The sequence below is a fragment of the Watersipora subatra genome, chromosome 4 (genome assembly GCF_963576615.1).
Source record: "Watersipora subatra chromosome 4, tzWatSuba1.1, whole genome shotgun sequence".
Taxonomy (NCBI): domain Eukaryota; kingdom Metazoa; phylum Bryozoa; class Gymnolaemata; order Cheilostomatida; family Watersiporidae; genus Watersipora; species Watersipora subatra.
This window is the reverse complement of record NC_088711.1, coordinates 34,619,838-34,633,657: the sequence shown is the minus strand read 5'-3', so window position 1 is coordinate 34,633,657 and position 13,820 is coordinate 34,619,838. Positions and strand designations below refer to the sequence as shown.

General features: G+C 35.4%; 1 protein-coding gene across 1 annotated transcript; it reads right to left on the bottom strand.

Annotated features, from left to right (window-relative positions):
- Positions 1–297: 297 nt before the first annotated feature.
- LOC137394183 (mitochondrial substrate carrier family protein ucpB-like) lies at positions 298–13,455 on the bottom strand. Its single transcript, XM_068080903.1, has 6 exons — positions 13,356–13,455; positions 8,492–8,639; positions 5,583–5,722; positions 2,968–3,164; positions 1,609–1,768; positions 298–479 (listed from the first exon to the last, which is right to left on the bottom strand). Exons 1-6 carry the CDS (start codon positions 13,453–13,455, stop codon positions 298–300), a joined length of 927 nt encoding a protein of 308 aa, XP_067937004.1.
- Between the last annotated feature and the right edge of the window lie 365 nt (positions 13,456–13,820).

Here is a 13,820-nt window from a genome sequence, read left to right as displayed (position 1 = left end):
TAGCCTGTTCTTCCAATGTAATACACTTCAACATCCACCATGAATGATTCTACCCTATAAACACCGAAATAGCTTCAGGTATTCAAAATACAAAACTTTAAAGCTGAACAAAAAATGTGTAAAAATAAGTTTTGTAGCAATGCTTCAGGAAATATAATATAAGATTGTTGTTGCTCCTAGAATATTTAACGATAGGCACAGAACCCTCCACAGTCTAGTATCATACTCTACGCTGCAGGTAGTCAAACACCATAGTCTCGTATGAATATTACCTACTGGTGCCCAGCGTATCTTTGGTTAAACTGGTTCAATACCAGCAAGAACTCTGAGCTGTTCAAAAACAGCAAAGGTCACCATAGTATGAGGACCAATTCTCAACCAGCATGGTATGAAACCCTTGTATATACTCCACACTCCTTCAGCTTTTATTGTCTTGTACCATGCATCTATCATAGAGTTGTACCTTTTCTCCTTCCCTTCTACAAAACAACTCTTTTTTTTGCAAGTTGGTTGCTGTGAAATGCGCATGTACCCATATAAAATCTCTATTAGGTTTATGCCGAAGAAGGAACGTATTGGAACATGCAGCACATACCGGTATATAACCAAAATAAAATCTGCAAAACTTTTCCGAATAGAGTTGTTTTTTTAAACGCAAGGAAACACAACTTTGAACAAACAGAGTCAGTAGAACTTTTTTTATGTATGAATTTAATTTTTATAACAGAATTTTTGCAGAAATATTGTGAAATAGATTTACGTCTATCAATTTTTTGATGCATTGTTGATTAATTCGATACCTCTATAACACAAAATTGAACGATTTAATTGAAAGTTGATAATTACCAAAACTCATATATTCATTCTAAAAGCAAGAGTATTGGTATGAGAAACAACCTTATTAAGGTAGAGGACAATAATCGGCACAGAATTGATCAATTGCTCACCTTGTCAAAATTACATTTTGTTAGCAATTTGAATATTATTATGTTGTTAACATAAAGCTGATATACATGTACATATAGATTAAAAAACGTAATGTCATTCAACAAAGAAATGGAGGAGCATAATATGTTCCTCCATTCCTCACATCACACTTCAAGAAAAACTTTAATGGCAAGAAAAATAAATAGGGATTATTTTAGCCAATATCTTTTTTAACATTTTTACTCTTAGACATATTAGCCCAAATTCAATTTGGTGTTCTTTATTGGCAGCTGTAAATATACACGGACAGGTGCAGATGATCACGTTGTATACCATCAGAAGTGTCTAGTTGTAGACTCTCTGACATAAGAATGTCAGAGAGTTGTCTTGTCTTGTCAGAGAATGTCTTGTTTTAATTCTCATAGAAACAAACTTTAAGATCAACTCAGAGACTTTTTGTTTGAAGATGTTTTGCTGGCTTTATAGAAATTGTTAAAAGATCGGTCACCCTAAGCAAACTTTGTACTGTTGCTTTTTTGTCTACTAATGGGTGGTAAATGGCGTACGTACCTTTCTTCCAACGCTACACAAAAACTCTGCTGTAAAAGCACTGCGATATGAAATTCTGCTTACTGTTGGGTAATCATCTATATAAAGCTTGAAAGTACTGTAGCCGCTCACCTGGCTGGTTCATAAGTCTTGTTTTAACGATATCTATTGGAGATGCAGCAGCGGCATTCATGAATCCAGCGACAGTAGAGGAAATAATATGTAGAGGCAGACCTTCCTGCATAAGGTTGGCATTGAGGAGAACGTGCTTTGTATGATCGTAGGCGACAAGCTGAAAAGCCAAAAGATGAGGAAGCGTTTTATTGCATAAGCAATAATGTCATTCATTGTATTGTATAGTATTATACATGTATATATAAATGTATAAATGTAAATATGTATAAATGTATATGTATATATGTATTATTAGGTATATATAAATTATATTATCTCATATTATATCATTTCAGTTTATATTATACTGTAGTATATTATATTTTATTCTAAATTGCATTTGAACCTCAACTAATATCAGAGAGAACAGTATACTAAACTACAAGGCATGATACTGCATAGTACAGCAACCAAAAAACAAGCAATTTATCTGCTCTTGCAATAAGTACATGTATCTTCAGCCAATTCTTATATGACTTCTAAATGATCTCTATATGATCTCCATATGACCATTATATGATCTCCATATGACCATTATATAACCTCTGTATGAATCACATAAAGATTTTGAGAGTAAGACTTGGCAGAGACCTCCCTAGGATTAATATACACGAACAGTCATATCTCAACACATGAGTGCCACAACATACGAGGAGATCGAGACATGAGCAGAATTTTGAGCAAGTTTCTGCCATGAGATTCGAGACAACTTGAAGATATAAGCATACGAACATAATGCATAGCAAGCTAAATTTATTCGAGTTAAATTACAAGTCTATGTTATGTTATGAAGCGTCACAAAAGCCTAGTATACCGAACACATTGCTGTCAAGTCTCTTTCACCGCCGTTAGCCACTGTGTCTGTCTCGACGGTAAGAACTTCATACAGTAGTAACAGTACTGTACATAGAACTGTTACATTTTATTGCAGATCATAACTACTAAATAGATATATGTTACTTTGTAAGCGAAGGTACTGAATTACAACAATTAAACACACGTTTTTCCATCTTAATTTCTTGTTTTCAGGTAGTTTTATCCTGATGTGGAAATGGATTAATTTGCATTTAGTCATCTTATGTAAGAAATTTTGCATTGAGATGCGAGAAAATTGACATACGAGCTCAGTCCCAGAATGCATTAAGCTCGTATTTTAAGGCATGACTGTACATGTACATAATATATGTTTTAAGTAGAATTCAGTAGCAAATTAAGCAAATCAAAGAACAGTAATACAAACTGCAAAACCTATAAAGAATGAAATCTAGATGTCAATGTTGCCCAAACGTAGCGTATTGTACCACTGTCCTACTATACCTGTCCAACAGTAGCTGCCATTGCTCGTAGAATGTTTGGAGCGCATCCTGTATAAAGGGCCGTTAGCCCTCCTGTAGCATAAATGTCTCTAAATGCAGTGATACAACCCGAATGTCTAGCCTTTGTACCTGACACTTGCGCTTGCAGTCTTACTTTTACTAGATCTGTCGGTGTCGCTATCGCAGCCCCAATAGCTCCTGTGAGAACACGAAATTTAGAGTTGGTAGGTTGTCAAGCAAGAGAATTACTGTAAATAGACACTTTTTTATTCAATTCCAAACTCATTGATAAATTACATTTTTTATAAAAAAAAACTGAATAAGTCTAAATTTCATATTTTAGTAAAAGTATGTACTTTTCAAGCTTCTTGTTTGACATGCAAAATAAATATAGAAGATACTGGCTATAATATACTTTGTTGGATCAGAAGCTAAAGCATTCTCTAAGCTATTATTATATGTTTGTATATATTTACATTATTTTTTAGCTGTTCAGTTAATGTACATATATTGATGTTTTCCAAATTTTATTATTTCAATCAAACGTTTTTCATGTTTAAGCCAATAATAGAGCTTTATAATAATCATATTAGGCTACAGTTTTATAATACCGGAGTTTAAAGTTTTGCCATCAAACAAGATTAAAAAAACAGCCATTATTTTTGTGTACATAATTTTTTTATTTACCCTTGCTAAAATAGAAAAAGGTGCATAGCCGTTTATCATTTTCAAGCAAACAGCTGATGATGGGCATTATATACTATTTATTTTATCTGGTTAAAAGTTAATTGCCGCCTGCTATTGATGCGCTTCTGATACTGTATAGCTGCGTTGGTGACTAGCATTGACCATTGCTCCTTCAATGCAGCGCTTGTCATGCCAAAAATGCCTGCTAATGAATTATAATTGCCAAAGAAAAGTTTTTTTTTATATTAGTAACTAGTCAAGCCTAAAAAATCTATCTCGTATTGAAGAAAAATTGTTGGAATGGGGTCAAGACAACTCTTACTTTTGGTGTATCTATGATAGGTTCTTGAGATCGACTCACTAGGGCTCTACTGTAACCAACAAAGTGTGCTGAACCCAACGCTTCCCGCAACACAACCTGCTGTACCAACAGGAGGGAGCTGAAACCAACTCACTTGTACTCTGCTGAAACCAACAGAGTGTGCTGAACCCAACGCTTCCCGCAGCACAACCTGCTGTACCCCAGGAGGGAGCTGAAACCACCTCACTGTACTCAGCTGAAACCAACAGGGGAGAGCTGAAACCACCTTACTGTGCTCTGCTGAAACCTAATGCTTCTTGCAATACAACCTGCTGGAACCAACAGGAGAGAGCTGAAAGCACCTCGCTGTACTCAGCTGAAACTAACAGGAGAGAGCTGAAACCACCTCACTGTGCTCTGCTGAAACCAACAGGAGAGAGCTGAAACCACCTCACTGTGCTCTGCTGAAACCAACAGGAGAGAGCTGAAACCACCTCGCTGTACTCAGCTGAAACCAACAGGAGAGAGCTGAAAGCACCTCTCTGTGCTCTGCTGAAACCAACAAGAAAGAGCTGAAACCACCTCACTGTGCTCTGCTGAAACCAACAGGAGAGAGCTGAAACCACCTCACTGCGCTCTGCTGAAACCAGCAGGAGAAAGGTGAAACCACCTCACTGTGCTCTGCTGAAACCAACAGAGTGCAGAGTTATTTAACTGACGATCAGTAAGTGATAAGATTTCTCCAACGGATAAACAATTTTATATAATATATCTATGTGTTTCCATGAGGAGCCAAACACAAGCCGACCTGCCTAAAAAGTTGTGGTAGAATTTATACTACATAAGCCGTTGTACGTACTAGAGCTTAACAGTTACTGCGCGTAACGACCAATCATGTTACTTTGCTATCTGTTAACTTAGCAAAATTTTCACATACAAAACAACAAAAGATTATTGTGCTGCAACTAACCATCATGATGCAATAAACTAAGCGCTAAAAAGAGCCCATGAAAAACTATCTACAATATGTTTTGGACAGAACGTAATAGACATATCTTGAGGATGAATTATAATAAAAACAAAATCTATTCATGAGAAAAAATATAAACAAAACGAAAATGTATTACTTAGAATAATTTAAGCAGCTAGTAACTAAATGGAACAGATACTTAGACTATTCCTACATGCAACCATGAACATAAATAAATTCTACTAACAGTCGAACAGTATGAATAAAATCGTTAAAGATTGTCTATTGCGTGAAAAGGTCTATAAATTTCAGCAAATGGCGTCTTTCATCTTTTTTGTGTCAGCTTTAATGCAAGAAGTTCTTTGTATATATATAGCGACTCGGTCGCCTCGCCTTTTCATCAGTCCATCGGAAATGAATGCTTATGGAGTTTCTCCCCATGGTCATTTTCTGGACCATCACTCATTTTATAGAGTTTGCTCGCTAGAATAGCGTTTGCAATTTTCTTAGGTTTACTACAGTATTTCCCTACAGCACCACTAATTCCAAACAATGCTAAAGTTAGTAACATTAAAGAAACTTGTGGAAGTTGTTTACACTTTTTGTTTGTCGACATCTACCTTTAAGAATTTATAATACAAAAGTCTGCATCATTTACCAGAGATAGCAGCAGCTTTGACCTTGATCGCCATGGCTGTGTGTGCTTTGTCCGTTCCACCCAGTTTGTACTTGATTGGTTCATATGCACCCATTCTGATTGCACTAAAGGACATCTCTCTAAGGATGGCTGCAGACCAGCTGATGAAAGAGTTAACCATTCGTAAGACCTGAGCTATAGAACTACATGATGAGAAAAGAAATTATGCGGATACACGCTGCTACAAACATATTGGATGTATTGGTTGTAGAACACGCAAATGGACCATGAGCCACACATCGACTCACTGGTAACGTTATGATAAACAAATATTATGAGTATTATATTGATCTGCATCAGACTAGTAAAACAAACATCTGAGAGCAGAAAACTTAGACAAGAGTAGTAAACATTTAGATTGAACCTGCTTCTATTAATATTGATTCGCTTGTTCTATCTATCTATTTAGTTTACTTGATTATTTTTATAGAAGAGGGAAAAGCAATGCATTTTAAATTATTTGATGTAGCAAACGCATAATATTCTGTAAACATCCGTGGAACCCACACAAACTTGTTCGTATTTATCTTTCTTCATTCAGAGATATGACTACCAATTCATCAGCTCATTGTGTATATTGAATATGATCCATCTGCTATTTCTCTAATAGAAAACAAATACTAATATAATCCTTATTCTGCTGAAACTATTTCTAGCTTCAAAAGTAAGTGAAGCTATTTAGTTTCCATTTGTGCCCTCCATTTGCCTCCTTCGGTACACCCTTTATGTACACCCCTTATGTACACCCCTTAGGCACACTCCTTAGGTACACACTTTCGGTACACCCCTTAGGCACACCCCTTAGGTACACCTCTTAGGTACATCCCTTGGTAACCCCTTAGGCACACCCCTTCGATACAACCCTTTGGTGCAACCCTTAGGTACACCCCTTAGGCACACCCCTTAGGTACACCCTTAGGCACACCCCTTAGGCACTTCCCTTAGGCACACCCCTTCAGTACAAGCCTTAAGCACACTCCTTAAGCACACCCCTTAGGCACATCTCTTAAGCACACCCCTTAGGCACATCCCTTAGGCACACCCCTTCAGTACAAACCTTAAGCACACCCCTTAGGCACATCCCTTAGGCACACCCCTTAGGCACACCCCTTAGGCACATTCCTTAAGCACACCCCTTAGGCACATCCCTTAGGCACACCCCTTCGGTACAACCCTTAAGCACACCCTTTAAGCACACCCTTTAGGCACACCCCTTAAGCACACTCCTTAGGCACGCTCTTATATTTTACAATTGTAAAATAAGCTGCTTCAAGCATTCTAGACTTTTGCAATAAAAATACATGTTATTCGGTGATGGTGTCTTTCTGTGTCTTCACTGATCGTCTGCTCATGCAATGCACATGTCATTGTACGCCAAATAGCAAGTATTCATCGTAGCTGTATGCTGTCTTATACCCATAAAGACGCCCTAGTAGTATAAAGCTGGTGTTCTTAGATCAAGCATCTTGTGTTATAATGCTTCTGGAAGGCCATCGAAAATTGTGGAAGGCAAGGAAGTACATCACTATAGATATTATGTGAAAGTAAGCCAAATACTTGAAGATATGATTGCGTAAAAATTTACTTGATTTTAACAGAAAGTATTGATTTTTTTCTATCAGTTGATATGTTGTTTTTTGTTTTAGGCGATCTCATTGTCAAGATGTTTGACAAAAATTGATCGCCGTAAAAACGATCAGAAAAGAATATGTGCCCAGACATGCCCAAAATGATGTATACATGTATTATATATATATATATATATATATATATATATATATATATATATATATATATATAGAATATGTATAAGTGGAACTTCACTCTATAAAGCTAATACGTTCCATTTTAACGAAGTGTTGCTTAGAGTGCTCGACAGATATAGTATATAGGAAAGAGCGTATATACATACTCCTATATCCTATGTACATACGCTCCTATATCTGTTGAGCACTCTAAGCAACACTTCGTTAAAATGGAACGTATTAGCTTTATAGAGTGAAGTTCCACTTATACATATTCTATAATTTAGCTCTGATTTATCATTGAGCACTCTGTAACGAACTGTGCAGTATCCACTTTGTCTATATATATATATATATATATATATATATATATATATATTTATACAGTATATATAAAATGGTTTCCTCACCCCGGATACCCCGTATGGGTGGTAAATTCTGCTCTAACTCGGGTCTCCTACCAGAGACCTGGGAGTTTGAGCACTCGCCTCAAGTTCTTAGCTGTTCCCAATAGCGCACTTTTCTGCAACTCACCTGAGTTGATTGTTGTTGGTATCTGGGCAAGCCACATTTTATGCGCCCGTGTTATTGCGCCCAGTGCCCCAATGACTACTGGGATTACAGTTGTTCTTACATTCCAGCATTTTTCAATCTCTTCTCCAAGAGGGAGATATTTTTCTACCTTTGCTTTTTCTTTGCTGGCTATATATATATATATATATATATATATATATGTATAAATATGTATATATACAGTATATATACTGTATATATACTGTATATATATATAACTAGTACAATAAACTCGAATAGCTCTCACTAAGCAGCCCTCTGGCTGCTTAGTAAGAACCCTGTCCTCTGCCCTCTCTATTGCCCCTACCTTGCCCTCTCTATGCCCTCTCTAAAAAGCTGTTCTCTCTACTTATGTTAGCTTAAGTCTAGCTTTTCAAAGGATGATAAATTTACGAGGCTCAAGACCATCCCTAACTAAAACATTGCATAAATTTTAAAATGCGTTTCCTAAATCATAGTTTTAATGAGTTGCACATGAACTTTTTGTTTTTATCATACATTCAGCATTTATAATTCTTACTTCAAGATTCAACTACGGTATATTTGTCTTACCCTTTCCAGATAGCCATGTATCCTTCCTCCAGTACGAGAATCCGCATACCTCTCATCATACCGTAATACTTTTTCTTTAGACCTCTTTGACTCGACAACTCGTTGTCAAGTTGCAGTCGAATCTTTATCACATCCATTGGGTTGCCAACTTTGTAAATCAAACGAGTGCGATGAGGGTATTTCAACTAGCATCTCTTACATCAGCAAGAGCGCATTCAAATGTTTACAGAAATTGTCTGACCTCTTTAAATCCTACAGCTTAGCTTTCTATAATGTAGAATATGTTTTGCGCAATTTTTCTACAGTTTTGATCTTTTTAAACTGTGATTGTTCAGATGGATTTGTAATAAGTAATTTAGAGATAAAATTTTTAGTCAAATCTTCTAAATTAAATTGAAATATGCGTTATATAGCAATATAACTGGCGATATATAGCATAGGGTTTGTTTACATTCAGTGACAGCTTATAGAACTTTGTGTTAATGAATGCATTTTAATAAATAATTTAAGTTATGTAAATTTATTTCTTTTTAAAAAGCTAGGATATGTTTAAGCAGTAAATGAGAAATGTATAATCCCTGACAAGTGTTATTGGCCTATTGCTCCTATTGGTCAATTGGCAGTAATAAATCACTTCAGCTCCGTGCAGATGGATTGCGGGTAATTTATTTTTCACATGATACTTTTGGCAGCCTAAGGTTTGAACTTGTAAAATAATTTACAAAAAAGTTAACATTTTTACGAGCTTTAATACTGCTGCAAACACAGTTGTGAACGACAGCGAAATTTTGTATATTAGCAGCGCATGGTATTTCCATTCATTGTGATTAGCTAAATGATTATTAGCAATTATATTTTTAATTAAAACAAACTTTTGTTCTGAGGCAAAACATAACATCAAATATAATATCAACTGCTGCACAATTTATACAAAGCAAAACAAGCAATAACTAATTTAAAAAATGAAATTATGAAAGAAAAAATTAAAAATATTTTATTTTTGTTGAAAGGTTTATAATATAAATAACTGTGTAGAAGATGTTGCGTACATTGTTATATATACTATATATATCTACTATATATAAACATCATTATACATATATTATTCACCTCAAGTTCGCTCCCGAGTGGTTGTGGTACGATAGCTGTTGTAGTTCTTGCGGTTATAAAAATCAATTGAATAAGTGTGCTTTATGAAAGCCTATGTCATGAACTTGTTTGCTTTTTCTAAATTGACAGCATGGGATGTCAGCCTACATCTACCAAAAGCACTTCATGGATGAGACCGGCTTTGCAGTCTGTCAGAACTATGTGCTCTCTTTAGCGCTGCAGATCTTTCCTGATGGAGAGAGATTCAAAGACTCCTTTAGGGAAGCCTATTTAGGGAGTGATTTGTTTGTATAATCTCAGCTTTTGTAATTTAATAAAAGTTGGCCTTATGAGTCGCTATAATTTATTTATAAAGAGCAGAGCAGACAATTCTGAACAGTTTTAGTGTGTAATCATTAACACCGTGTAAACAAGCACCATAGCAACCAACATTTTATCATAGGCGAGCTATTACACATAATAATCATATTGTGAAAGCCTGTTTGGGAACTTGTACTTAAGCAGAAATAAGACCCGAGGGATGCGCCCAGCATTATGGAATAGGAGCGGTTTTACTATCAGCCAATCGCTAGTCATAAATTGATGAGCGACGGTTTGTAGCCACTTGACATTCTGTGTTATTTCTTGTCCAAATGTTTGACACTTCTCTAGTCAAAGATTATTACTTGTTAAGTAAAATATTTAGAACACTTATTTGTACATGTATTATTAATTATGTGTTTGTTTTAAAATGCACACAAAATATAGTGTCATTTTTATTATCACAGTTTGTGGTAACTGTAGATGGTTTGTGGAGAAGTCAGCAAATGAGTAAACTAATTACTTCGTTCTTTAACTTTCCATTCTATCTGATGAATACATAGATATATAAACCTATAGATATATAGGTTTATATATCTATTTGATGAATAAGAAAAACACCAGCTAAGGCTGTTTGCTCATTGCAACTCTTTCATTGATTATATATCTGTTTCTCGATCACATGTTTATGACTGTTAATGGCTGACCTATGAGGCACATTGACCTTGAAAATTCAACATCCAACATCTGTTTAAAGTCACTTGACTGACTAGTCATTTGTAGCATTGACTTCTCAACAATGACGATATATTACATCAACTGAGAAATGTGTTATTTACAGTCTCTGGAGCGTTTGTCACCAAAAGAGATATGCTAAGTATCATGAGGATTAAAACATGAATAATACTCAGAAGTAAGATAAAATTATTTAAAAAAATAAATACTATTATAAAAAGCGTAACGCACACCGCTGGAAGCAACATGAAATGCTAATAAATACACCTCAAATAGCGTTTCACAAAATAAATACGCCTCATTTTTATACATTATATACATCTTATAGATTTTATTAGAACGTATCAACATTTTTTTTATCATTTGCGATTGGCTTTGATGCTTGAGCTGAACTTGAACTGCCAGAATGCTTCAAGGTTAAAGCTGACAAAACTTGATTGGAAGAAAAAGACGTCTCCAAAAATGAAGTCAGTAGCCATGTATCCTTTTTGTGCCTCTCGTTATGACATGGCTACGGTGTTCAAGTTGCAGTGTTGTGCGTCTCTATTGACATTATTTTATATTTTCTCTTGATTACTAAAATACAACTTGAAATATGGCTTCACATCCATTTCTATAGATGTTTCAAATATTGTAAAGATAGGGTAAGTCGGTTAGAGATTGTCCGGCTATTTTCTCTAACTCCTTTAATACTGAGTAAACATATACGGTAAGTATGTAATGTAAGTATGTAATGTAAGTATGTAATGTAAGTATGTAATGCCGATAAGACAACATATTTATTACTTATAAGTAATATTCACTAAATTCTGGGCACGTTTGATTCTTCTGAGCGCTTTAACTGCAAGCAGGTTTTATCAATATAAATCTCGAAACATCTTGGCAGTCAGATCACCTTAAACATTACAAACAATTGGAAATGATACGATACAATTGGAAATGATACGATACAATTGGAAATGATACGATACAATTGGAAATGATACGATACAATTGGAAATGATACGATACAATTTGAAATGATACGATACAATTGGAAATGATACGATACAATTGGAAATGATACGATACAATTGGAAATGATACGATACAATTGGAAATGATACGATACAATTGGAAATGATACGATACAATTGGAAATGATACGATACAATTGGAAATGATACGATACAATTGGAAATGATACGATACAATTGGAAATGATACGATACAATTGGAAATGATACGATACAATTGGAAATGATACGATACAATTGGAAATGATACGATACAATTGGAAATGATACGATACAATTGGAAATGATACGATACAATTGGAAATGATACGATACAATTGGAAATACGATACTTTTTGATAAAATCTACTAAAGTTTTGGGCAAGTTCATCTTTAAAACAAAATTCCAAGAGAAGGTGATTCCAAGAGAAGGTGATTCCAAGAGAAGGTGATTTTTTATCTATAGATGATGAGTTGCTTTAAAGAATGCTGTAATTAGAGAATTTGAAATGAGAAAAGGTAAATTTAGTGATGCATATATTTAAGGTTATTCTAATGTTTATCCACTAAAATAAGGTACTTGCAGATACGCAGCTTGAGTAAATGCACCACCAACTAAAATCAATTGTGGTTTTGGGTATTTTATTTGTAGAATAGCAAAGGAAAGAGGGTGTAGCTGGCAGGTGCTGGTATGTGCTCTCAATCCGTAGGTATTTATTAACTCATATTTCAGACAGCCAATGAAAATAAAATGGTTGTTTTGCTCCACATTTTTACTAAAATAGTAGCATTTCTTTTGGCAGAACAAGAATAACATATAGTATTTTGCTCTGACTGCATCTAGCTCAACTATTTTCAAAATTCTGGAATAACTCTTCATAATGAATTTCAACGAATATTTCCTATAACTGTGCCAAGAGGCCGTCTCTAACGGCAGAGTATGTATGCTGTACAACCTACTCACGATGCCACCTGCCACCCGACAAAGTTGCTACAGCCTTGACTAAGGCATCTCGAATTTCAAAAATTCCAAGGCTTGTACAAGCATGTCGCTCGCAGGCAGCACGCTCACGGTTATCTGATGTGAACTTTAGACAGCTTTAGGAATATTGTGTTAAACCGACATGTAAGAGCAGGTGCTTAGGAGAAGCATGAACAACAGGATTCGGTTAAGATTAGGACCTCAGCTTGTGCAAACACAGCACAAGTTTGTTTCATATACACACTGATGTATGCTGACACATGCTGACATATGCTGCCACACTTTACTAATTAAGGTTTTTAATTTTTTATGTCAGTGATAGATAGTTTGAAAATTAAATTATTTCTTTTTGAGTAAACTTGAAAAAGATCAGTAAAAATTCATTATGCCATACATACATAATATATTACTGCTAAATCGTGAGGTCACTAAGAGGTACTACTATAGTCAGTTTTCAGTGAGAGTAGTAAGTACATGTTGAAACTAATATGATTTATAACAGGGAATGTGTGTAAACTATGCATAAATGATTGAAGATGCTTTATTCTGTTAATAGTAGCATCGCTGCTGTCAGTAGCATCGCTGCTGTCAGTAGCATCGCTGCTGTCAGCGTGGGCAAGGTGAGGATTTAAAATATTTAGACAAAACTGCAGCAAGTTTCTAGAGGTGAAAAATTGTGGAGATAGCACTAACTCTCAAACTAGTTGGGCACTCGCATGAATTCTCACAAGCTCAAGCTTACCAGTTGCTCCAGCACTATTTGAAAGTCCAGCAATAAGAAATAATCTCCAATCTGCGCGAAGTCCAGAATTTTGTAGTTTTCCGGAATGTTCTTTAGCCATATCTTCATGTACATGTAACTCTGAAATACTACTTGCAGCAAGCCTAATTGTCTGTTGTGCCCCACTTTGTGCCACGCACTGAAACCCTGGGCTTGCTCCTATGCTAGCCTTTGGTTAATATCTGTTCGTTAACCCCTCCGGTGACCTTGCTGACCGACATCGCTGTTATCAGCCATGTCAGTGTATATTCTAGTTTGTAAGCCATTGTTTATGTAATAGGTACGCATTCAATCAAGAGGAATTTCTTTTCAACCTTAATATTGACCCGTGAGATCTCCTTGAATATCTCTGAAAAAATACTTCTATTTTCATACTTGTTTGAGATCTTTGAGCTGCCTGCATACAAATTATTTTCATCTACTTTG